This window comes from Macrosteles quadrilineatus, unplaced genomic scaffold (genome assembly GCF_028750875.1).
Source record: "Macrosteles quadrilineatus isolate MER2022 unplaced genomic scaffold, UCM_ALF_1.0 Scaffold_1__1_contigs__length_201487025, whole genome shotgun sequence".
Taxonomy (NCBI): Eukaryota; Metazoa; Arthropoda; class Insecta; order Hemiptera; family Cicadellidae; genus Macrosteles; species Macrosteles quadrilineatus.
In genome coordinates, this window is record NW_026542594.1 from 144,850,254 (window position 1) to 144,877,488 (window position 27,235).

Here is a 27,235-nt window from a genome sequence, read left to right on the forward strand (position 1 = left end):
TAGAAAGAAGTCCGTTAAGGGTGAGATAGAATGAAATACTTGAACCAAGATTTTCAACCTTAAACTCTACCTAAATTTCATTGATTGCTTTTTTTTTACAATGAAACTTGGAAAAGATACGACACACCCCTTCCCTCTACTGTAAGTAGACCTAGCTAAGGATTTAAAAAGTATGAAATCTTTTTAAAAATGTATTTTTATTGTTCAATAGCTGGAACTGGGTGAATAGCACTGCGCCTGTAACAAAGTTTAACGTTTAAGTAATGAGAACTGAATTCCCTTTATATATGCATTGACTTAGAATACTTCACTACAATTTATCCATAGTAAAATATGTAATTAGCTCCATAGGGTGATACATTAAGTGGTACCACTACTGTAATCAATATTTATTTTTAGGTCAATTGTATAGTAAGTTTCAGGTTCCAAAGTTCAGGGATGTAGTAATTAAGTAGTTTAATGGACAGATCTGCTAATACCGTGTTACTAGATAAACTCCTAGGGGAGTCAAAGGGTCAAGTTCAGGGCTCCTGTCACGCTGGTCCCTATAGCCTACTCTAGGCCTATGGATTTAAGACCAGGTTCTGAATGAACAGTGAGCAGTAACTATTACAACTGAAACTAGTCTAAACCAGTCTAAATGTGCCTGCATGTCACATCCAACCTCGTTTTGCATGCTTGCTATTATTTTAGACTGCTTGGTTATGAGTGCATTTGCAAACTTGCCTGTAACTCATGTTCCATTGACATGTTCTCATCAGTGGCGGATTTACCTACGGCGCCGCCCCTAGGCCCGTTCGGCCGGCCGCCCCTTTGTGTTCCGCGATTGAGGAAAGGTTTCAGCGTAAAAGCAATATTAAACTTCCCGTTGTTGGCATGCTTATTAATGCATTTTCCAGGAAAAACATAGTCACTATATGAGTAGGGCCTACTTTATATTAAAGTTGTATTAATAGGTTTTAAGAAAAACATATATTTTGTTGTTGAGACAAGAATAAATATGAATATGAATAGCCTAAATTAATCGCCGAACGCATTGCCGTTCTTGACTAAATTCAATTCAAATGTATTCAGCTTAAATTGGTTTTGTTTTGGGTTTTCTTATAATTTCTATGAAATTATTAATACACATATATATATTTGAATTTAGGTGTTCACGTAATAGGGCTGCTGATAATATATTAAATTCCGGTAGTAAAAGTACAACAGAGAACCCCAAAAATTATATTTCTAGTAGATATATATATTCTAGTTAATTATAAAAACCTATTGTACTTTAAAAATTATGGGTTCTGGAAAATAGTATGAATATTGGTCTAGCCATAGACCATAACCAACATAATGGAATATATTTATCTACGATTTAACACATGCATTATAATCAATGGAAAAAGTAGGTTTTCCACTCCTGAACCCTACCCTTTGTTAAATCTGAATAAGTGGTTCATCTTGGTTAATTTTGTGGGTGTGCTGAGGTTGACGTCGAAATTCTTTAAAAAAATCACAAACTATTTATTTTTATATTTTAGGGTGTATTAATTTAGGCAAGCTCCTAATCACGGCTACCTTATAGGTGGCCGTGTCTTAATACTATACAAATAAGAACAACCCCCAGTGTTTATACGGTACCTAAAAAAATACATACTAAATTATATAATACTTATAACCTTCATCAATAATAATATATTTGTTATTAACTTTGAAAATTAACAAATTATAAATCATTGAGATTGGGACACCACCTAGGTACGTATTTTTACCCAAATGTGAGTGAAAGATGAGTGTGGAGTGTGGTGTGAGATTATCTGTGTAACTTTGTTACTGACTAAGATAGGCTATTTCATCAGCCAGGATAATTGATTTAAAGCCCAATCATCATGAACAGCTGAGTAATAAATCATAATTTGTTAGGTTTTAATAATTTCACTACGTAGGCCTAATTGAAAGAAAATTTGAACTGAAGGCAACCAACAAACGACAAGTTTCTGTACAGGTGACACAGCTAAAAAGGCGTGGTAGTTTGTTGATAACACATATCGACCCCAGTCATATCCTCATAACAATTTGTAACAATAAATTCGAATTCACATTCATTCACTTCGTAACTTAGAGCACATAGCTCAGCTGAGCTGACCGACAGCAACAGCTGGAGCTGAGCATTTTCCTTCACTTCACCTCAGTTCGGCAGTTAGTTCTCACCCTCATTTCATCGTCTTCTTCTTCATCTATTTGTTCTTAGATCTTGATTGTTTGATTGATTGACTTTTTTAAGTTGCAGACGCTGTTCTTTCAATGCTTAGATTAAGAGGGATTTTCAATATATTTTTAAAGAGACCCAGGCACTGAGAATACTCGATTATCAAAAAAATCCTAGTTGTTTTACCTGAAAATTCTCGAAATTACTCACAAAATCTGAATCCTCGCATAAATCTTCGCAGCTGGAAATCCTAAAAAATCGAGGATTTTCCCCGCAATTGGCAACACTGTCGCTACTGTTACTCGCAGTATATATTATGCCTGCATCTGCACGTCGGGACATGAACGTGAGTCATCTTCACCGATCGATAATCACCTGGCGCCCGCCGCCATGCACGCCGCCCGTAGTCGCGCCGCCCGTCACGTTACCCGCTGCCTGCCGCGGCCAGGTGCCCTTCAACGGCGGGCGCCCCTCAACGGCTGGCGCCCCTAGGCACGTGCCTAGTGTGCCTTATGGTAAATCCGCCACTGGTTCTCATATGCATTGGCAATATGCACAAATAGATCATTCAGTTCTTATTTAGTATCAACAAATAATTTGAATGTAGTGTGTAAATCCTACACTTGCCATTATCTGTAGTCATAGAGCAGTGGTCGACTGAGCTGCGCACGTTTGTTATCGAGTCGTTTAAAAGAAGGCTATGATTCAGTCATTGCAACTCAGCCGAAGTTTTTTCAATTAGGTCAACATTTAGAGGTTCCGTCGCGTTTATCTGTAGGGATGATCAACAATATTAAACAGTTTAATACAAATTAAATCTGTAGGGATAAAAATTAAGATTGTACTTTAAAATTTGCCCGAGCGGTCAGGCATGTTTAAAGCAGACGCTTGTTTCGGGCAGGAATAAGAGGACTGTTTTCCACAGCAGAACTCTATCAAATATTAGTTGTCTGGTGTCTCATTTGACTTTGGACGGCATGTCAGCTTCTTTTTGAACGCAGAAGCCATTGTTCTAAAGTTAGTAACCCGCTGCATGATTGTGCTACGTTACAGAACTTCTCCACGTTGCCCTAATTAAAAGAATGCACGGAACTGCCGCTCAGTTGCAGTGACTGAATCATTACTCTTTAAATACAGCTCGATAACAAACGCGCGTACCTCAGGCGACGTAGGTGTAGGCTTTCCAACGAGCCTACCCCCACCACCCTCAGACAACCTGTTACTGAATTCGTGCACTGCAGAAAATAGATGAGTTTTTTTTTGCCGCACCCTGTATAAGTAACTTGTTCCTCCAATTCAATATATGTAAAACATTAATCGATAGTTGTGCCCTTGTACCTGGAGCCAAAGCCATGGAAGGGATGTCTGTTTTGCAGGCCAGGGTAGTCAGCTGCCAACCCCTTGATGAAGTCTTGTTCTTGTAGCTGCTTGTTGATGGTCCCTTCTCTCCTAGGTAGACTGACTACACTAGGCTTGCGATACTTGTACCACCAGTACTCAAATGCCAAAGTTATACAGGCCAGCCCAATTCCAACAAATATTACTATAAACACCCCACCTATGGATGACAAAACATTTTGCAGTTATTTATTATTACAGTAGAACCTTGATAAGAAGTGTTTCGAGGACATTAGAATCAGTCATGTTATCAAGGTGCTCTTCTGGTTGAGAGAGCCTTCAAATTACTCTATGATACAGTGATAAATACTAAACAAAAAAATTATGTGCAGTGGGGGTTTCTCTTCTAGCGTGTTTGAGTACCTGAATCTGATTGGAGAACTTGGCAAGAATCTGAATCTTTGCTACAGGTTAACACGTTGAGTGCGGGCATCATCAATAGATGATGTCCGACACTAGCACTGGTGGCGGACATCAGCTAAAGCTGACGTCATGCCACTCTCTCCACATTAGTTTAGTGTGAGCTCAGCCATTGCCGGGGAACGTTATAATCGTTGCCAGCCTGTAGCTTAGATTATGTAGCTTTAGTCTGGTGTAGGTTAGTACTAAAATTTCCCGTAAAATCCCGTCTAGCAATACTTTCGTCCCGGTTCCGGCAATTTTCTCTTTTCCAGCCACTTTACAAAGACACTGGCTACGAATCCAGGCAGTGCTGCTACCTTTGGGTGTTTCAGTGAACTACGTCCACTCTCGGGCTAACACAGCACAATCACCGCTGCTCTTTTTTTATTCGTCAGACTGAAATATTTGAATGCCAATTGCGTTCACCGATTCAGTTGCGCGCTGCGGGGCTTCGCCCGGGCCTTGCCGCCATTATCGAGCGCCTGTTTGAAGGTATTCCGCACTGAACGTGTTAGCAGCAAACTATACGGGGAAAAAGAAAGTTATAGAAGATGAATATACCCAACAAGAAACAGAAAAAAAATTGTGGGAAAGGAGTGAAATCATAAATAGACATATCACGATGTGGGAATGAACGACGATGTGAGAATTGAATTGTAAGGTTCATTGAGAAATGTCAGGCTTTAAAAATCCTCAACTTTGTACTGTAGTAATGAAGAGAGTATATACTCTTTTTAATAAACAACCCCATAATTTTCTTGTGGATTTTACGTTATTTATTCAGTTGGTAGTAAGTATTTGGGAAAATAAGTTACAACATTTTTTGTTGGGATAACTGAACAAAGTCGGTAAACATGTAACATGCTTGTAATTTGTTACAGTGTTTTTTCACAATCACCTTAGACACAACGACAATGTAACATTCCTCAAAGCAAAAATTCAGTTGAGAGTAACTGGTATGAAGAAAATATGTTACAGTAGACTCCCTCTAATCCGGACTCCTCGGGAAAGAGGCCATCCCGGATAACGGTTATTCAGTTAAGTTATTCTTACCGTTAATACCGTTAACTTACCGTTAAACCTACGTCCCCAAAAACTTGTTAAAACAGACCGTTTACTGTGATATTCAACTTAAATTTAAGAGAGCATTGTATTTAGACACGTGATCACTGGTCTCAAATCTTTCCCACGAGAACATTTGTTTCAGTACCGCCCACTTCCTGCTGATCTAGTCTGGTTATACCAATGTGCTGATAAAATTTTCCAGTTAAAGAGATGTAATTTCCGCCAAGTGAAGTCCGGTTAAAAGGTGTCCAGATAAGAGGGAGTCTACTGTAGTCATGAATTATATATCTAACGGAATCATGATTATTGCTATTCCCACCAGGGTTGCCACCTTAGGTCAGGGAAAAATTGGGACATTGCCCCCCTCTCTCCCAGATTAACATAGGGTTAAATACGGGCATTAGAAACCAAAATCCGGACTGTCCCGGCAGAATCGGGACGGGTGGAATGGGAACCCTGATTCCCACAGCAAACATACTGCTCGGATAGTGACGGATAGGGTACCTCTAATCAGAAATAGAAAAATATCAACACCAGTAGTTTGCCAATAGTAAAATATTTGGGACTCGGGCAATATTTGGACCTGCCATAACCTGTTTAATCCAATTAATATAAACATTTCTAAAACAGATATTCAGTAAAAAAAAAAATAAATTGAAATGAAACAAACCTATGTTGTGAATGCTTATTCCATCTGATTGATCATCCTGTTTCTCACATGTTTTTTTCTCAGGATTTTGGTTCCACCAGGTTTCTTTTAATTTCTCCAATCTTCTTTTGTTTAGTAACTGTAATATGCTGTAATAGTAAAACAACAATTTCATTCTAAACTTCTCCCATTGATCCTTTGTTTGTGACAAAATTCATCTTTCTGTAATATCAATCAACTATAACTAAGTAAGTGCTTAAAACCACTTTTTTTTATATACTATGTTAAATACAAGGAGTATGTTAGTTGTTGTTTGCATTAACTGTCAATTGAGTACTTCTTGTAAGTGAAAATATGTATCTGCAATTACATTCTGTATACCATAGGGTGGCACACGGACCTCAGTCGGTCATTATCTATCTTTGGCGCTCGTAACTGTTTCCTCAAAGAGTCACAATCTATCATGTTTTACCTCCTCGTAAATATATCCTTAATAATATAAAATTCATTAAGTACTAAAAAAGCTAAGAGGAGTGATTTAAAATACTATGTGTTTCGATTAAAATTAACAATACCCCCGCCGCAGCTAACCTGCTGTCTAAGCGAATTTCCATTTGGCTGAATTGCTTTTCAATTGATCTATTTAAATAAAATGAGGTTTAACGAGTACCTAGGTTTGCTGCTACAAGGAAACTAATAAAGTGTGTGTTTTAAGTAAAATAATTATTGCTTAGTATAAAATGAATATATTTGCCAAGTTTGATCAAAAGATATCCATAAACAAGCAAACTACAACATTTTTACAATATTCTCCATAAGAATAACATGGGGATTTTAAATTTACCATTTTTTTAGTTTTCTCCGTAACCAATAACCGTACAAAAACACTTTGACATACTGAATTGTTTGTTTTTTTAAGCTCTTTAAGAAGGTTTAGAGAAAAATTGGGAAATTTTGTGTTTTGAGGGTCAAAAGTGAGAAAAACCAATTTTTACCCCATAAAACCCTGTTCCCATGGTCCGATCATGCTGGATCGCGAACTCATTCAAGTTTATCCCGTCTTACACCTTCAAACCAAATTTCATCAAAATCGGATAAAAATTACTCAAGTTATCGTGTTCACGGACACATATATATATATACATATATAAAAATTTGAACGAATGGTGTTTTTGGCCTCTGGGGACATCGAAATGAAAAAGTAAATCGGTCCCGGGCCTAAGTCTTACCATGAGACCTACGGTAATAGCTACTTCCCTATAGGGAAATTTGCTAAAATGGCCGAAGGTTAGCTTTTTAGCAGTACTATAGTTATAATTTGATACTATTTTATACTTTGTACAATATCATAATCTTGAGACTATAGTCCACTGTCAAATGTACACCCGTGTGCTCCTTGATGAGGCAGGTGTGGGAGTAGTCTTAATCTCTTCGTTTGACCTTTGAGAAATACAATTTCGATGGTGGCACTCTTGAAAATTGTGCGTTTGAACGCTGTGGGTAAAAAACAAAATGGCTGCAATTTAAAATGTTTAAAGTCAAAATCCATGAAAACCAGAGATTAAAACAAAATTTCGCACCTTATTATCGAAAGTCCTTTTTATTACAAATCGAATGACACTTTATTTGCGAAAATCGGATAATAAATAAAAAAGTTATGTTACTTTAATTATTAATAGTAATTATCAAAATGACAGTCATTTTGAAATGACAAAGTTAAATTCCATAGAAACTAGTGACAAAAAAAAATAATAAAAGTTACATAACTTTTTTATTTATTCTCCGATTTTCGCAAATAAAGTGACGTTCGATTTGTAATAAAAAGGACTTTACATATTGTGCTTCAAAGTTTTGTTTTAATTGCTGGTTTTCATGAAATTCGACTTTAAAATAATTTAATGGCCGCCATTTTGAAATTCGATGAGCCTGATCAAAGATTTTTTCGGAGAATGTTTATAGTTGTAGTCTTAAAGTTTATACCAAGTTTCATAAAAATATCTCCAAAAGCTTTGGAGTTATGAATTATTTTCAAAAAATACAAAATGGCGGATTACGGCTAAACTAAGTCAAAATCGAAAAAATGTTAAACAACATTTTAGACTTATTTTTGCATATAGAATTTGAATCTGCATAGCCCGTTACGCTTTACTGAAACACCCTTTATTACTTTTTGAAATATTTAACTGGCATTATTATTTACCCTGATTAATTGTATTTACGAAAAATATAAAATTATGTTTTATGAAAGAATGGTTGATCCTACATAAAAACTTTAAGCATCTTTTTTGTGCAGATTTGAAATAGCTACATTTTGGTATCAACAATTCTTTCATAACCCTAAAAGTTACTGATATAAGTAAGAAAACAAGTTTGCGACGGCGGCCATTTTGTTTTTTACCCACAGCGTTCAAACGCACAATTTTCAAGAGTGCCACCATCGAAATTGTATTTCTCCAAGGTCAAACGAAGAGATCAAGACTACTCCCACACCTGCCTCATCAAGGAGCACACGGGAGCCTGTATATGTACATTTGACAGGGGACTACTACCTATAATTTATTCCATTGAAAACATTTGACTTAACCGTGTTTTGGGTTTATTTGTGACTTTTATGTCATCAATACTTTAGGAAAAAGGGAGATAAGTGTAGTTTATTTTGTAAATAATGCACAAACGACTTCAGAATAATGATTATATTATTCCAAATGAATAGCACCTAAGTTTTTAAAGCCTTTATGGATTGCCTGTTTTAACTTACCTTTTGAGTTACTGTATCCAATTTAGATCCGGTCCCATTAGGGTCAGTTAAGAGGGGATCTAATATATTGTCTTATTTCTTAAACTTACCATCTTTCAATAACTTAAATGAAATCCCAGGAATACCTTAATATTATGACAAATTTTTCCACAGTTACGCTAATGGTTTTACAGTAAAGAATACTTGCGCATTGTTAAACTGGTCCTTTAAAGGTGATCCTTGTTGCACTGCAATAGCATAAGGTTTCCTGGAAAACTCATCGCCAACCATCTGCAGGTCGCAGTTGGTCATCTGCAGATATTTTATGTCTGTTGCGTCACCTGTAACATCATAATCTGCTTTGAACTCCTCCCCCCCCCCCCCCCTAAGAAGTAGCAGATGTAACTGGGAACATCATTGAATGGTTGGCTTAAAATGTTATTCATACTGAGGAAGGGCTATCAGTAAAATTGTTAAAAAATCTTTTGAGCCAAGATCTTTGACTGCATGTGTTACTTATTTTTTTTTTTTTTTTTTTGCTGCAAGCAAATTCTCTTGGCCTTTTCCAAATATCTATGATCATATGATTCTCTATAGTTTTATTGTCACTCTTGTAGAACAGATACCTAAGTAAGCGAAGCCCTCGCTAGAGGATGGCGAGTCCCTAACTCTCTGGACTGCCTCGTCCAGCGTGGCCGGCAGCTTAGCCTCCTTCATGGCCTGCCACATCTTAGTGTATTTGTCACTCACTGGGTAGTCCCACACTGCTAACTTGGCACGTTCAATCTCGCTCAGGTTGTCATTCAGTGACATTTCCTTCCAAATCCTGTAATTAAACTATAGATATAAATTTTTTAAGCCTGTGTGTATACTATTATAGAAGTTACTAACAGTAAGCTTTAATGCCAAGTGACAGGGTTTGTATGTTTTATTATTTCAGCTCCCTCTTATTTAACTTCAAGATCCCACCTGTTTTAATAATCAGTATAATAAGGAATAATTATTAAATAAATAATAATCAATATGAAACACTGTAGTAAATTAATCAAAATTAGGTGGCCTGAAGACTGATACTCTCAAGAATATGTTGGTTTAGGCCAATAGAATTTATATTTTTAAATGTCCTATATTTTGCAATTCTTACTCGTAGAACTTAGCTTCAATCTGTGACATGCGGTAGAAATAAGTCATTGTGGAGGACCCCTGAAGAGGTGCATATTGGATCTTATACTGCTTGCTTAAGCCGTCAAGAGATTCTATAGGCGTGTCCAGTCGTGACACAGTCAGGAAGGCCGCCAGGTTGGCTGTATACGAGGCGATAATGATGAACCCAAACAGCCACCAGGTAGCTGCTACCAGACGTCCACTCAGGTTCTTCGGAGCCTCTCCTCCCCCCTACAACATTGTTTGGGAATCTTTATTTTGGTTTTGAATCATAATTGCTTGCTGTAGTCTTCTCATTTCATAAATAGAAGCATTAGTCCTGATATTATTTAATGAATCTAATCATAAGCTATTGTTATTCTATAAAAAAATGTCATCTAATATAAATACCTGAGGGGTTAGGGATGTCATGCAGAACCATAAACACTCTTTCAAATTGAATTCTCTTTTTTCTTCATCATCTTTATACTTTTCTCTGTTGTTCTGGTAACTATATGGACTCCATCGATCAAACACCCACATCAGTAGGCTGTTAATATCAGCAATATGTTAAAATATATTACTCACTGAAAAGTGCATTGTTAATATTTATTTATAACTACTCTTATCTACAACAGATTACTGTACTTTTTACTTTGTTGTAAACATTAATTTACAAAGCACTAAGGTAATTTTGTTATGGACTTTCATGAACATGTTATTATAGTGTCTTAATATTTTTACCTTGTCAAGAAGTATGCTGCTAGAATACACAACCAGACATCTTTTTCTAGCACACTCAAGAACTTAAAGAGAGATGTAGGAATCTTTGGTTTCTTCATCAGTATGGAGATGCCCACTAGGTCGTAGTAAGGAATTGTAAAGTCTACAACATTTTCTCTCTCTGCCATCACAGCCAACGAGCCGAGGGCTATATCTGCTCTCTAAACTCACACCATCAACCAATCAATACACCAGGGAAAACCTTATTGTCAACGAAAAAATGTTAACCTTGTTGTTTAACACAAAAACTTTTAGAGTTTAAAATGATTTACAGGGTATAATTAGTACTGTATGATTGTAAATTATTGTTTAGAAAAACTTTGGCAGGCTTCCTTGGATGGGGAAGAGTCCACTTAAAAACAAAAAGCACATAACACTTTACACTATACATACATAAGTTTGGATTGTATTATTCATATTTTATATAACTTCATACTGACCTTTTCAATGAGTTCCTTAATCATGCCATTCCACTGTCCATTATCATCCATAAAGCCGAAACTATTGTCAGGTGCTACATATATTTCATATTCAAAATTTATCATTTTGCTGATTTCATCTATTAGATCAATGCAATATCCTTGAAATTTGCCTGTATCCTTGCCATTGCTATCCAAAACCTTCATCACAAAAGGCTTTTGCTGAAATAATAAGCGAAACAAAATATTTATTTCTATCCCAAAATCAAAATTTTTTAAAGATATAAGCATAAAACCAATACATTTAAGTAGGTTTTTAATTCAGAAAAGGCTATTTTCATATACTAACCAACACAAGTAGACTTCTCATCCCATTGTAAATTTTTTGAAGCTAGTTTTTCGTGCCTAGTACGGTGACACTGGGCGCTAGTGTTGACAAAATTTTGTTTCTATTATTTTAGGATTATTCTCTTGATTTGAGCTTTACTGTTTGGTTATATACTTAGAGGATAAGTTATTGTTTATGATAAGATCATATTATTTGGTTAAACGAGGTTTTAAATGACTGAAACAAGAAACAAATTGTAAACAAAACACGACCTCTACAGTCACCGAACAAAACTAACAATAAAATTGTCTTCAGCTGTTCCATGACCATAAGGATGAGAAATCTACTAAGGGAGTATGTTTAATCTATGTTATTATTTATTATTTTTTTATAACCTCTCGATCAGCACTCTGCCAAAAATTGTCATGATAGTGCACGTCCCAAGTTTCATGTGTTTGCTCTAAAATTCAAAAATGTTGTGTGTAATCAGCATATTTCCATTCTAAAAATTAATTTAAGTTAACTGTGATTAGATTACAATTAAAGACTATAAAACGTCTGTGTAAGTTATTTATATAATACTAGGTGAACCCTTGCGATTCGCACAAATAATAAATTAGGATATCATTATAGCAACGTCGTTGTATCGTTGGCTATATGCATTCTAAGTTCTTTTTGCTGTTCAGTAGTAGTAGTTTGCAGGACGGAGCTGAAAACTTGCGCGTATGGATTAATATAAACCAAATGTTGAATCAAAATGTGCATGAGTACAGTGCTGCAAGAGCCATTAGCTTTGTTTAGCATTCTTTCTACGTCGTAGATATGATTTTGGGCATATGTGCACCCCTTCTGACAGTTGTAAAGGTGCCAATTGGGTGATAAATTTTGTTGTGCACCTTATACATGAAAGGCCCTTCACCGTTATATACTTCAATTTAAGCTTGAGTGCTGACCATTGCGAGCGCAGAGTTGTACGATCTAATGTTCTCTTTGCATTGCTTGCCGTATGTTGACTCGCCATGTCCGACCGGCAATATTTCTTTGTTGTCGGTTCCTTGGCTTGGCATGTTTAAACGAAAATATAATGTAAAACTTTTCTCCCGTTGTGTCCTATATAGGTAACATTTCTTTGCCGGGTTTCTAATAATTTTTAAAAACATGCAAACTGTTTACATTTCAAAACCAAACAAAACAGCTGGGATTTAATGTTTGTAAAACTAATGTATTGATATCTGTTTCCGAATATAATGACATTCAAATCAATCACAATGTTATCCTTATGGAAGGAACTTTGAGGGCAGCCCACGCCCTTAAAAAGATATATTTCGAAAATCTAAAGCCAGTTTGCACATCTACACACCTAGACGAACATTTTGGTATATAGTATGTGGGGTAAAATCTTAAAACAAAAAAGCCTTATTGTTCACAAAGTTTCATGTCGCGTATTAAATATATAGATTTTTTATTGTAATTGGATTGTTGCAACTTTTAGTTGGTACTAGATAGTTTGATATTTTTGGTTGCAACTCGCAAATAATTTATCCACCCATACCGTAAAGTTCCATTGGAGACATCCAGTGTTTATTTCTGCTTGTTTGGTAAGATACAAGTGCCAATTTTGTAACTGCCCTTCTACCACTTATTATTTAAGAAGCCTCCTGTAGGGGTGATCTATCAAACTAAAGCGCACTACGGCGGCACGGCACGGACGGGCGGTACGGCACGGACGGCATTTTTAAGAGGGGGTGCGCGCACTAGGGCGGCACGGCACGGACGGACGGGACGGGACATCCGCACATCCGCAATTTAGGACAGTTGACAGTCTGCAAGCTAAAAATTGTGAGTAAAGATGGATGTAGATAAAGTGGTGATAGTAGGTTTAATTTTGGCAGAGGAAGAGGAGACAAGAAGGTGCAAGCAAAGATTTTAGATACACCACATAAACAGGAAAAGACTAAGTTTTGGAGAGTTCCACACCTTGTTTCCTGATCTTGTAGAAGGATTATGTGTAAAACTTACCTGATTGTTTCATAATAGATCACATTTCTGCCCATATATTGTCACGCCGGACGTTATTAAAATATTCCGGATGTCGCATGTTGTACAGTTTGGGGTTTTCTCAACGAGGAAAATCAACCTACTAACACTATGTTTACAACACACGAAAACGCTGCTACTTTGACAGAAATCAGTTGAGAATGGCGGATGTCCCGTGCCGCCCGCCCGGTCGGTGTGCAGTGCTCCCGGTCGGTACGGGCGGTACGGGCGTCACGGCAGCTCGGAAATGTCCTGGAGTTCTGTCTCCCGGACTTTTTAACAAACGGCGGAAGCTGCCGAACGTCCGTTGCCGGCCGTACTGCCGTAGTGGGCGCACTCATATGACATTCAATGTTATTAACTTTTAAAAATTGCCGTGCCGCCCGCCCGTCCGTGCCGTGCCGCCGTAGTGCGCGCGCAGCTTAAGTGTTTTATAGCTTTTCTCGTAAAGTAAATTGTTCAATTACTTCTTCCCCAATGTTTTCTATAATACAGTTTTCGGTAGGCGTAACAATTTAATGACGATGTTAAAAGTAATCGTAATAAGCCGTTATACAACAAGTGAAGTAATCTCCTTGCTCAATTCTTTATTTTAAAATTGGAACACTTGTTAGTGGTGTTTACCGTCATACAGGCTCTAACCTAGAATTTTGCTAAACTCAAAGTCTAACTAATAATCTTATTACATGGTATTGCAACACACCAAAACTGTGACCACACGGTAGATAGTGACAGCTGAAGACAGGTTGTTGATGCTGTTAGAATCCTTGAGAAAAATAGGAGGAGCATTGAGGCTGGCCTTCCATGTGCTAATAGGCTCGGCCGACACTGACTGGCTGTTGACAATAGACACACGCTCCAAGTGTAGAGAGAACTCCATGTAACTGTGTCCATTGCTCTCCACCACCAGATTGGCATATGAGGAGGGTTCAGATACCTATCAAGTGACAAAAATATTGTTTAAGAGGTTGAGCAATGCCAATCCTGACTTCGCCTACTTCTTAATAATAATAATAACAGTGTTCATGCCATTTTATACTTTTAAACCTAAGTACTCATTGAAATTATTGTTATTTAAATATGAAATAGATATCTGACAGTTTTAAGCTAATATTTTAGTAGAAATCCAGCCAGGTAAATGGAAATTCACTTAGTCTGCAGTTTTGCTACGGGAGTGGTATTTTTTTATGTTAGCCTCCGGATTACGTTCAATATACAAATTGGTGTAATTACCTCTTTCTAAGTAATCCAAATTGCTGCAAAGGCACGCAACTAGTTTCCACTTCACAAAGTCATCAGACGCAGAATGTCAAAATCACTTCATCAGAAGGTCGTCGTTCGAGTTTGTGTGTGAATTTACAATATGCGTATCGACAACCTTCTGATGAAGTGATTTCGACATCCCCTGGATACCTGATGATGACTTCGTGATGTTGAAACTAGTTGCATGCCTTTGCAACAATTGGGATTACTTAGAAGCAGGATTTACACCAATTTATATGATATTTTTAGTTTTTAGTTTCACCCTTCTTTACTTTTTTTCTTCTTTGTTTTCTTATTAATTTTATATATTCTTTGTATCCTTATGATACAATGATAAATTTAAAAAGTTTAAAGTTATTAACTTTTTAAATTTATCATTGTATCATAACTAAGGAGTCTAAAAATATAATCTTAACTTTTCTCTGGACAGATTCAGCAATCTTCAGATTTGAAGGCAATATCTTTTAAATCTCCAAGAGCCACATCTAAGTAGGAGACCAGTTTTTCATGTCTAGAGTCTAAAGAAAACGCATCATTTAGTTACCTGTTTAAAATATTTTCTTAGATCCAGATCTTTTCTCCGGGGCTGGCTGTCATCAGTATAATCATTACAAGACACATAGCTCATATTTTTTGGCCATTCTCCGCTCTCAAACAACCCCCTGTAAAAATGGATTCAACCTATATTGCCATTGCAGAAAAGTCATAAAGACAATGAATTATTGTTAACCTGCATAAATAAGGTTACTATATTGGTAAACACCTATATTTTTTAATTAGTAGAATCCATTAAAAAAGATTAGATACATTCAAGGTGCTGCATTGAATGTGCGCCAATTATATATATAATATATCAAATGCAATACTATTTAACATTATTCTTAATAACACATCATAACCAACGAGCACATAATATAAATCATAACAAAGCTTATTTTGGTTAATTTATGCCTTTTTAGCTTCATGGAGTTGTTTAAAATCAACATTCTTCAAAATAAGACTTGACTTCCTTTTTGGTCACTTGAAAATCCCATGGAGGACTTGTTCCAGCATCTTGGAATGAACTTCAGAATCACTAATTTCCTGGACAACTCTTAGCTTCAGTTTAAGCAAATCTCTCTGGGGCGATTTTGAACAATCTCGAACTTTAATTAGCTTATAGGGAGAACCCCCAATGAAAGATAAGAGCCAACGTAAAGCTTCCAACAATGAAAGCTTCCTGGCAAATCTCTTTTGGACTTTTGAGTTACTGCGACTCACACTCTTTTGACTTTTGACATTATTTGCTGGTGTACCAAGATGTTTGCTTCCACCGATTATTTTTAGGGGTAATACTTTAATACTTTTTATTGAAATGGCGACTATGCAAAGTATGTATTTTAAGCCAAGTATGAATGGAGATGAGTGGTGCAATCTTGTAGTCTTTTTAGTGACTAAGGCTGACATATTCATTATACACAGCTGTTAATTAATAGCCATAAAGCTAATGGCAACTAAGGGACTTTCAGTTTATAGTGGAATACGAACTACATTTATGCCTTGATATTAACAAATTGGTCTAATGATCAGGATAGTACTGCGGATAGTCGTAGGACTCACTAATGCGGACGTTAATCCACACCAGGGAGTATCGCATCCACAGTGCATGCCTATAAATATCCACAATTTGTAACCTCCTAGTAGCTGGGTTACAGGACAATGCCACTGTCCCATTCAGAATGATAAGTTAAGATGCTATCCGAAAGGCGAGTTGATGTTATAAACACAGCTGCTCAATCATCATGTGACAGTGAAAGATAATTGTGGTGCTTTTGTTGCCCAACTCTGTATTTATAATTTACTTTATTTTTCTAATGTATCTATATTTAGAAAGTGGTAACCAGAAAAGAACCAACGGTTCACCCACTTGATAGCAAGAAGTGTGCGAATGGTGAGATCAAAGTAGAAGACTGCATCTATTTCAGGCTCGGCAGTAAGTGTGTAGGTTGTGCGAAGGTTTGCCAAACGTTCCTTAAATGTTGAGTCTGGTTCTGGCTTGATGAAGATAATAGTAGCATTGGTACATGCACATTTTAGAAGTCCTTTGTCCTGTAAGTAAGTAAGGTTCATGTAGATTTTTTTTAATATTTCATGACGTTCTAAATATCTCATTGATGTCCAAAACTTATTCTTTATTGAGTTGTTTGCTGTAAAATAATAGTTAGCTAATAATTAAGAGATGACCAAGAGTTTTTCACATTCAAACCCATGAGTTCATGAGTCTTAGAATATTTTGGCCTTGTGATCCTCATTCCATAATGACATTAGCTCTCATTGTCAACCCAAAAGGGAAGAATCTGGCTTGATTTACCCAATACACATTACAATATATTTTGAAAACTTAAAATGTAAAGTGAACTGTCGTCCCTCACCTTTGTTATGGCATACCAAGTGAACTTCTTGCTAAAAAACTTATTAGCATTGGCATTGTCCAGGACCATCTTGATGGTTGTAAGTTTTCCCAGAATGAAGTAGTTGACAATGTCTAGATCTCTGAATCTTGTGAGCTGATGTTTTATACTCTCAACGTCTTCCACCTCTGCCATAATATGTCTTGTTGGAATATTCTGCAGGAGTGACTTGGTTTTGTGATCAACAACTAGAATACATTCAGAAGTACCATATAACGACTCATTTCTTGGTATTTATTAATTGGAGGTTGATTATTTTTAAAGCAGCTACAGTAAAATGAATATATATTTCTCTAAAACGAACACAACATATGCTACAGTTAGATATAACCTCATATATGAGTAAAAATGGAATTAATCTGACACCTACTTCAGAATGCATCATTACACTAAACAATATAACATTATAAACCCGAAATACACAGGAACAATAAGTATTTTTTCCTACAAGGAAAATGTAAATGTTTTAAAGTCAATTAAAGTAATGTCATCCTGGAATAATAGCGTGGTTCTTAATCTCAAGAAATAGTCTAGAGTATGAATATTGCCTCTAACATCTCAAGGAAAACAACTTCCAATAGAATGTTACCTATCTATTGTTTTACTACCAATAATATTGTTGAATATAATTATTTTATACCGAAGGAGTTGTCGTACAAGATGCCAGCATTGGTAATGTTGTACATTACAACTATACTTCTGATGATTTCAGGGATTATGTCCCCAGGTGGGGATATCTGGACTAAATACTTCTGCTGCTCCCCATCTAAATTCCGCCATTGCCTAAACATGTTATATGATTACAACTGGAAATGTGAAGACAATAGATTAGTTCTTATTAATTTTAAAATAAAATTTTACTTAAAGTTAAACAGCAGTTTCTCATGGTTTGCTTCCTTTTTACCATACCACACAAATCTTTAAAAAAGAACCTACAATGGTAAAACAAAAAAACAGTTTGTAAGAAAATCAGTTATTTTCATCAAAGAGATAAAAGTCTGTAACCTAAAAAGAAACAAATAAATACTGTGTATTGTTATCTTTGATACCTCAATGTGGGGGAGAGAGGAGGCAGTGTGATATGACCAGAGTTCAGCTGTCTTGACCTCATGGTAGACAGAGGTCTGAATTTTTCAAATCATGTTGCACATACCACTCAAGGGTTCATTTTATTTTTAGACCCACAATTAGCAACAAATAGGCTACCAGAGAGCCTAATATCAGTTATATCCAATAGAAGTGCTAAGAACAACTTGAAAAATGTGAAAGATAATGTTAAATGTATTTGAGTATTTGAAATAGTTGTTCTTAAATCTAATATCAGAGAGACGCTATAGCTAAATAAATGCTCTATATTGCATAGACACTTGGATCAGCTAGAGATAGATCAATTAGGTTTATCGACTGAAAGAGTCAGAAAGTTTGAAGGTGGTGAGTTACCTGATATCGCCGTCCTGTCCGTAGGAAGCAGTGACAGTAGGCAGACCCAGTGCTGCTGTAAAAGTCTTGGCAGCCTCAGAGATCACACCATATAGGGTTGTGTCCAAAACCACATGGGGTGGCTTCCTCTGCTGTAGCGAACTGTTGTATTTGTCACACACTGAAAGATCATAAGTTCATTGTTATTTGTTACTGCTTTTGCTATGTGAATCATCCTGAGAGGAAAGAGACACAAATCCAAGTCTTGTTTGGTAGCTTTGTTGGTACAAAGCTGTAACTGTAAACATTAGATGTCTCCAGAGGAAATGAACGGTCCCTCCTCTAATCTCAGAAGTTGTATTAGCCTCCTCTAATACAAGGCATGTTGCAACGGCATACAGTACCTATTGTCATGGTAATAACATAAATAACAATAAAAGTGTAAATGTAAACATTTCCTACGCTCCATTATAAATTAGTGCAACATTTGTTTCCGTTTGCCGAGACAGGGGATTTGCCTCTTTTGTCTCTCCACGGCCTTTTATCAGAAGAGGCTATGGTATGGGTTTCATATAAATTATTTGTGAGTTGCAACTAAGAGCCTGACATCCATCACAACACTAACATAAGACATAACATAAGACTATTAAAAAAATTATAAACTATTTGTATAGGTACCTTTTCCATATTTATTTGTAAAATTGCAGTATGTCGGGCAAACCTTACTAATATTTATTGGGTAGTTTTGCTGAGAACCTATTGAAGAATTTTAGTATGCCATGTATACAAACTTCAAATTTTGCAGAAATACATTTTCTTATTTTAGTTTGTATCGTGTATGGTCCAAACTGGAATTTAGAGTTTATTATTTGGGTGCAAATAATTGGAAAACACATTGAAGTTCGGTAAACTCCTTGTTATGTACCAAAACTTGAGACGATTGCCTAGTTTTTTATTTTCATTTCTTAGCTTTAAGTAGAAAAATTAAAGGTTTATTGTTGTTTGAAGTTATAAAGTTAAACACCCTGTATAAACTTGCATGTATGAATACATGTGTATGTATGTATATATATATATATACAGGGTGTCCCAGAACTCTCTACCAATATTTTAGGGCATTGCTCCTGGGTAAGAAACATAACTAAATATTATATTTAAACTGTCCGGAAGTCCTTAGTTACTCACACAGCCGCCATTTTGTTTTTTCCAGTTATTATTTTTTTTTTAAAGAATGGTTAAAGATACGAAATGGAAACTTTGCACAAACATTTATGATAGCTAGACAAAGCTACAAAAAAATTTTCACGATTTTTCAAATTCATAAAACAAAATGGCGGCCATTTAAATTTTTTTTAAATCAATGGTTTTTGAGTTATTTAAGAAAGAAAATTTTAAATGGCCGCCATTTTGTTTTATGAATTTGAAAAATCGTCATAATTTTGTTGTAGTTTTGTCTACTTGTCATAAATGTTTGTGCAAAGTTTCCATTTCGTATCTTTAACCATTATTTAGAAAAAAAATAATAACTGAAAAAAACAAAATGGCAGCTGTGTGAGTAACCAAGGACTTCCGGACAATTTAAATATGATGTTTAGGTACGTTTCTTACCCAGAATCAATGCCCTAAAATATTGGTAGAGAGTTCCGGGACACTCTGTATATATATATGTATGTGTTTCCTAAAGAAGGGTGATTTTATTTTGTTTTAGTGCTCCGTATGTTGATTATAGGGGACAATTAATATTGAATGGACATTATGCCAACCCAGCAGGTCGTATGACTATTGTTGTATGTGCGCTATGGAACAAAACTACTGTATTTATTTCATTTACATAATATGTAATCAATGAAGCACTTTTTCTATTGTATTCTATTATATTCTACTATGAGAAATTGAAAAAGCTTTTTCTAATATTTGAAAGATGATTAGAAATTGCTCTGAAAATTTGTATAATGTTCATTGTGGAAGATAATTTTAGCTGACATGTGTTATGGACATTATTGACTGATAAGATGTACATACAAGAGTTGAGGAATACTCTGGGGTCCTGACTGTTGGCTGTGACTTGTATGAACTTGTCCACATGGATGCCAAGGTGAGAGCTGCGTCTGATGAAGCTGAGCGCCACCTCCACGGCTCTCTCTGCCACAGTGTTGTGGGCCTCATTCACATGCACTGCACACATACAATGTTTCAATGGAAACGTGATTCGGCAAACACTCCAAGAAGCATCTTGTTGAATGATTTTACATTTAAGGCGTCATTGTCAATTAACTATACAAAAAAAAAGAGGGCTATTTAGAAAGTTGGGAATGTTTCCTTCTGACGCCGCTAGGCACCTACCTGCTGATCACACACTTTGAAGTACAAATGTGTTTGCCTCCTCAGTGAATGTCCATCTGCTACAGCAGAAAGTATTGGGTGCTGAACATTGTTCTGATATACTCAAATTTAAAAAGTGTGCTGAAATTAAAAATCCCACTAGTTGTAAAGGTGTGGACTGTAATATGGAGTTTGTTGGCTATACTTAAAACCTATGGAAATTAATTGTCATGTCCAGAAATATTGATGTCCAAAATTTTGTTAATGGCATGACAATGCCCGACCTCACATAAATTGCACCCAATATCTCTTTCATTAATTAAGACGGTAGATTTTGCCTAAACCAATCTACAACCCAGACCTTGCTCCTTGTCACTTTTGACTGTTTTCTACAGGGAAGACTTTGTTAGCATCACAGTGCTTTGATGACGACGACAAGTTTCAATTAGGTGGCACCGAGTGGCTGAGACCGCCAGGGACAAATTTCTAAACCACAAAGGAATTTCAAAGCTCGACTACTCTTATGATAAACCTCAATTTATTTGGAGACGAAATAGAAAATTAATATTTTTGTTGTTTTCTCAAATGTTATAGGTAATTTACTCACTTTTTTGTTCAATTTTTTTTTTCAAAACGTTCCTTACTTTCAGCGTAGTTTGCATACATTTTAACATTATCACACAGACAGACAAAGAATAAAAGGTGTGAACAGAAAAAAGTTTTGTTTGTTGATATGCATAACAACTGCAAACACAAAATTTTTAGTTAATTGGAACAAACTCAGTACATGATGGAATTGAAAATGAATTTCCATGTTCATGCAATGGTTGTGTTTAGATGGAGCTGGTAGATGGAGGATGTCGCCACTAAACAATTTTTTGTTAGAAATAATCTGATATGAAATAGTTATTTGTGTAACTAGTGGGGAAAGTGGCACTTTGCTGCACACGAGAGCAATGTTTACGCACGAGCCGCAGGCGAGTGTGGGATGATCTCGAGTGCAGCAAAGGCCTTTTGCACTCGTGTTACACATTATATTTTTCCTACAGTCACTATAAAGCATATAAATAATTTAGTCTTTTTAACACTATATAACACGTTTTTTAGGTTCAGCTGGCAACACAAATAGGTGCCCTAGAGAAAGTAGTACCCGGTCCGTATCACTCCGCTATTTTTCCTCGGCAAGAAATGTGCTCCACGTTTTGAGAATATAGTTCCGTATGTTTTTGTAATTTGAAGTGGTTTCCGCGCCTAAAAAAATGCTTTAAAGGTATTTTTTAACCGACTTCCCCACTACCAACAAAAGGAGGAGGTTCTCAATTTGTTTGTGGTGATGTTTTTTTTTTTTTATGTATGTTCACCAATTTCTCTGTGATTCTTTTACCGATCAGTGTGGTTCCACCACCAAAATAACCAGGAGAGTTTCTATTTGGTAGCTTATATATTATGTTTAAGTATAATATTCGTTTCGGCAAAAAATTCTGAAAACCTTAAATATTCAACATTTATTTTGTTTACATTTGTGCAGATTGTTTACATTTGTGCAGAGAAGGCAATAAATAATAATAACATTCCTACAGCTGTTAGTTGAAACCATTTAAATGAAGCTACAGACAATTCTTCATGAAACAGTTGCTTCATATTGATCAATAAACTATTTCTCGCCATGGAGCCTAAATGAATTACATTGAGAAAAATGTTTTGGTTACTATAAAAAATGTATTTTAACGTTTGACCTGATTTGTGTATACAGTAATTCTGTTTTTATTAGTATTGAATATTCTGACTTACAAAAACATATGTTTCAGTGAATAGCTGTATGATATTGACAAATAAAGGTGTTTTTTTTTGTGAAAACCAAAGCATTCGTAAAACAGGTCTAAATATAAATTAAATTCAATTATTCCTTACACGACCTAAGAAGTGTGACAGTGCATAATCGTCAATTGCCTTAAAAGTGTTGAATATTTTAATTACTAAACATGCATTTGCAGATGTGGAATGTTTATTGATATTCTCTACCCAGTTACTATATCATATCAATACTATTATGCCTGCTTCGGAAAGTCCTAGAGAGGAAGATGATTTGCAATTTCGACTAGGCTATATCTTGATCAAACAAAACCACCTACATGGCTTGCACCACTTTTAGCTGAACCAATCTTTCATATACATATTTCATTTGCAGATGTGGAATGTTTATTAATATTCTCTACCCAGTTACTATAACATATCAATATTATTATGCCTGCTTCGGAAAGACCTAGAGGAAGATGATTTGCAATTTCAACTAGGCTATATCTTGAGCTAACAAAACCCCCTACATGACTTACACCACTTTTAGCTGAACCAATCTTTCATATAATATTTTCCAAAGGTACTATACATGTTAACGACCAATTTTCCACTTTTAAAAGATTTTTTTTGTGCTGGTGGCTGAGGAATAACTTTCATATTGTTCCAAAAGGCTTGAGACGTTACTGTATTTCTTTTTATAATGTAGAAGTACACCGATTGCAGGAAACAATGATGTCTGACATTTCAATGTATCTAGAAAAGACAATTAGTTTTTCATTAGGCCTAATGTAATGGACAACTCTTTCTTTCTTAAGGAATATCTAAAAATGTTTATTTTCATACCCATTGATTATGTAACCTGAACAGGTGACTCAAGCAGTTTTAAAATAATGATTGTTTTGTGGAACTTTTGATTGTTTCAAACAGTTTTGCTTATCAAAAAACCTCAAGTAATTAATACACACAAAATTATACAGTCACTAAAAATCATGAAATAATTTATTTTTGTAAAAAATACAACCGACTTCAAACGCTCTAAAAAGAATGAAATAATTTCAATAAAGTAAACTTTTGTATTAGGCAAGCTCACGTATTTCAAGTCGGCGCGGCTCAAAATGCAAATATGATTGAAATTAAATATTGTGTGTGTATTTTGAAAATCAATAAATTGTAGCTGGATAACATAAATATATAAAAAACATACTGAACTGTTTTGTTTATATATTAAAGGAAATATTTTCTTGTATTTTATGTTTACTTCAGAATAAATGCATTATGAAAATAACACACACAAATGTTCTATATGAATAGGAAAATAATTTAGTTTGATATTATGATAGGGAAAAGAAGCTAGTTTAGTATTAAAACGTTACTTTTCCAAGTTAGAAACATTTAAATGCGTTATAATCTTTTTAAAGATACTCGTTAATACCACTATAATGCCGATCTCTGATTACGGTAATAAAAGAACACTTAACGCATACGGTAACTATAAAAAAGAAATGCAGATTAACACCTTTAGTTATAGATAGTCACCTGCAATATGGACACCCTCTTTCAATTTTGTACCAAAAATCATCATAGAGCCGCGCCGACTTGAAATACGTGAGCTTGCCTAATACAAAAGTTTACTTTATTGAAATTATTTCATTCTTTTTAGAGCGTTTGAAGTCGGTTGTATTTTTTACAAAAATAAATTATTTGTTTATTAAGATGGTAGGAATGTTTTAAAAACGTTTAAAAGAAAAGTCCAGAAAGTTCAGAAATACCGAAACTATAAACACGAAATGACAGGTTAAATCGTAGTTATAATAGTCAATCAGCTGCTCATAGTATTATTATCTTTAAGTGTTGCCAACCTATTTTCAAGCGTACACGGATTACGTGCATAATAGAACCACGCTGTTTTGTGTTGTTTCGTTGGAATCCTGATGTGCGGCAAAGTATAAACCGTACGACAAAGTATAAACCGTACGGCAAAAGTATAAATATGCAGCAATTAGCAGCTTTCTGTACTGTAAACAGTACAAGGAAGCCAACTTTGTCGGGTGACTGTAGGAAAAAAGAATTTTTTAACAACATGAAGGCAGCAAGATTTACACCAAAATTGTGATTGTATTGGTATGAACAGTATTAAATCTTGAGATATCTAGTAAGGCTGATGATTAATCTAATTTTCCACCTTAACCTTAAATGGGTTTTCTGTACCTAGTCATAACTACTCAAAACAGTGCAATGCAAAGCTGTTTTAGTAAAGCTTACTAGTATTGGTGCTGATTAATCATTAAAATGTCTGATTGTTAAACAAGAGGGTTATTCCAAAAGAAAGGTCCGGTTAAGAAAAACTAATAAAAAATAAAATGTTTTCCATAACAATTGTTTTGTTTACATTCCTTGAATAGGCCTACTTGTCTATATAATTTCCAGCTTATTTAAACATTTGTCCATCGTTCAACAAGCTTTTGAATCCCTAAGTCGTAGAAATCGCCCGCCTGCCAATACAAGATAACCAGCAGTTTTTAATTGCTTCTTTCACTTCATCATCTGTGTCGAAGCGCTCGCCACCACTTCTTTAGGTAGCGGAACAAGTGGAAATCAAAAATTGAGAAAAGTGGAAAACAAGTGGAGATCTGAAATAGTGATTCGTCGATCGTAAAGAATTTTTTGGTCAACCACATATTGGCCAAATCTTCTGAAATCACTTATGGTCGGTCAGACCGTGATTCATCATGCACATTTTCCTGCCCTTCATTCAGCACCCACTTGCACACTTAATTATTAAACTGTTATTAAACATTATTAAACTGTAGTAATCTGACGATGAATTTCTGCCGCTGAAACGTTTGTTGCGGACAAAACCCATATCACTGCCCTTTACTTTACAATCGGCGGGCCGACTAATTGCCTTAAATATTGTGAACTGACACTATAAGCAGCACACAGCAACAATAACAAATGCATGTCAGGAGTCGACACGCATGCATGTTTTGTTCTTGGCGCCCACTTCAAATAGTAACAGCCAGTCGGACCTTACTTTTGGAATAACCCTCGTACCTTGAAAATAATTCCAACTTCATCAGGAATACTTAAGATAATAGAATGTTTATAAAATTTATAAAATGATATTTTTATATGGGGCTCTACTGTAAAATTTGTGCTTAGATACCTGGATGATAACTTACAAACATTGAATGACTGTCCAACTAGTGCAGAGTACACCAAGTGTACATTACAGAGAAAAAAAACACACTCATTGAGATGCATTTCATCCTGGAAAATACACAACATTAGGTATAGTAAAACACATAAAGTGCAGTACATCCTACGATGCTATGTTCTTACTACTTCATCTACACTTTGGCCTGTGCAGTAAATAAAGTGTGGCAGATCTCAATAGTCTTACGTTTACCACACTAACGACAGGCCCCATTAACTTGTCAACAACCTTTACCCTGGGTAGGCCCTGGAAGTAGTTATGATATTTTATAGGGAAAATCACAAAAGCTGCATTAACTTTTTAAACGTAACTTTTAAAACAATTGGGGGTTTAACTATTTGCTTCCGAATTAAGGACCATAACATACTAACTTTATTCTAAACCGGGTTTTTTATTTTCAAAAATCCAATTTCCCGTTATCTACAGGGATTAATTATTTTTTATTGGGTAAAGCTTAAGCTATATTTGGTAAAGTACTATAAACTTGAATGCAGCCTATTTCCAAGAATGTGTTAGTGACTTACCCGAGGAGCCCAGTGCAGTAATGTAGAACTGAGCAAGTTGCCGTAGCGACTAAAGTCACAAACACACCAAATACCGTGCTTGATCGACCTGTTGTCATGTTGATTGTAGGCAATGTACATCATTGATGTCTTGTCTGTCCATCACGACCAAGCTAAGGGGCGATGTTTACAAAGGAACCGACACGATCACGAGACACTAGATAGTAGTTTGTTAATATTTATAAATTATCTACACTAGCTTTTTTCTTGATAATTGTGTTTCTATCTTTAATTTGTATAACAGAAAGACTTTTGCCAAAGAAAAAAAAACATTCGCCTTGTGTCAAGCTCATATGCTGAAAATATTCTATGCTATTCTCTAAACTGTTGTGAGATTTCTGTTACTGAACATTAGACTCTGTCTTATATGATTAAATTCCAACAATTTCTTTTTGAAATATTCGTTTTAATACTCTCCAAATTAGAGTCTATTGGATCGACAAATCCCTAATAATTAATAATCCAACAATATCCCCCTGTATTTTCACTATTCCTGCCTCAACTGGGCGGACACACGTCGACGTTGACTATATTACAGTTTGGTAGCTTGTTTACACTCAATTATGAAAAAAATAAATCTAACTTTATCACTCAAAAGTACAACGTTTAGGTGGTTTGTGCTAGCTGTGTATGACCAGCATAGCTGAGAAAGTAAAAAAATCAGTTCCATTATTTTACACAGAAATTTGAAAACCAGTAAAAGCCATGGGTTATAAAATATCCTCGGCGGTATAAAAATAAAATAGAACAGGAACCATTTTCCTCGGTGACTGCATTTTCTGGTGAAGATAAAGGAGGATTTTTCCAAAGCTCAAAGAAAGGCTTAAAGTGTTAAATTTAAAAGTAACAAATATTTCAATACATTTGTTTTCTTTAATCCAAAGCCAATGTTGTAACCCACGCTTGAGGCAGCGATCTGTTCGAGTGATAAATGGTTGTCAAGATAGCAACCAAATGTCCAGTTTTTAGGGGTTCTTCGGTTGTGTGATGTGAAAATATTCTGGTAAACAATTTCATATCCACCCATCCTGGCACCCTGCCTGAAC

The 27,235-nt window shown here is 35.5% G+C and overlaps 1 protein-coding gene across 1 annotated transcript; it reads right to left on the reverse strand.

The window, feature by feature from the left end:
* Window positions 1-197: 197 nt before the first annotated feature.
* Window positions 198-26,181, reverse strand: LOC128986420 (ionotropic receptor 25a). The gene is made up of 18 exons (XM_054406790.1): window positions 26,151-26,181; window positions 25,592-25,679; window positions 20,313-20,465; window positions 18,312-18,471; window positions 17,512-17,654; window positions 16,833-17,059; window positions 16,328-16,509; window positions 14,966-15,083; window positions 13,862-14,095; window positions 10,815-11,015; window positions 10,336-10,535; window positions 10,003-10,141; window positions 9,593-9,843; window positions 9,075-9,274; window positions 8,657-8,789; window positions 5,733-5,860; window positions 3,536-3,755; window positions 198-237 (listed from the first exon to the last, which is right to left on the reverse strand). Exons 2-18 carry the CDS (start codon window positions 25,671-25,673, stop codon window positions 198-200), a joined length of 2,811 nt encoding a protein of 936 aa, XP_054262765.1. The 5' UTR covers window positions 25,674-25,679; window positions 26,151-26,181.
* Between the last annotated feature and the right edge of the window lie 1,054 nt (window positions 26,182-27,235).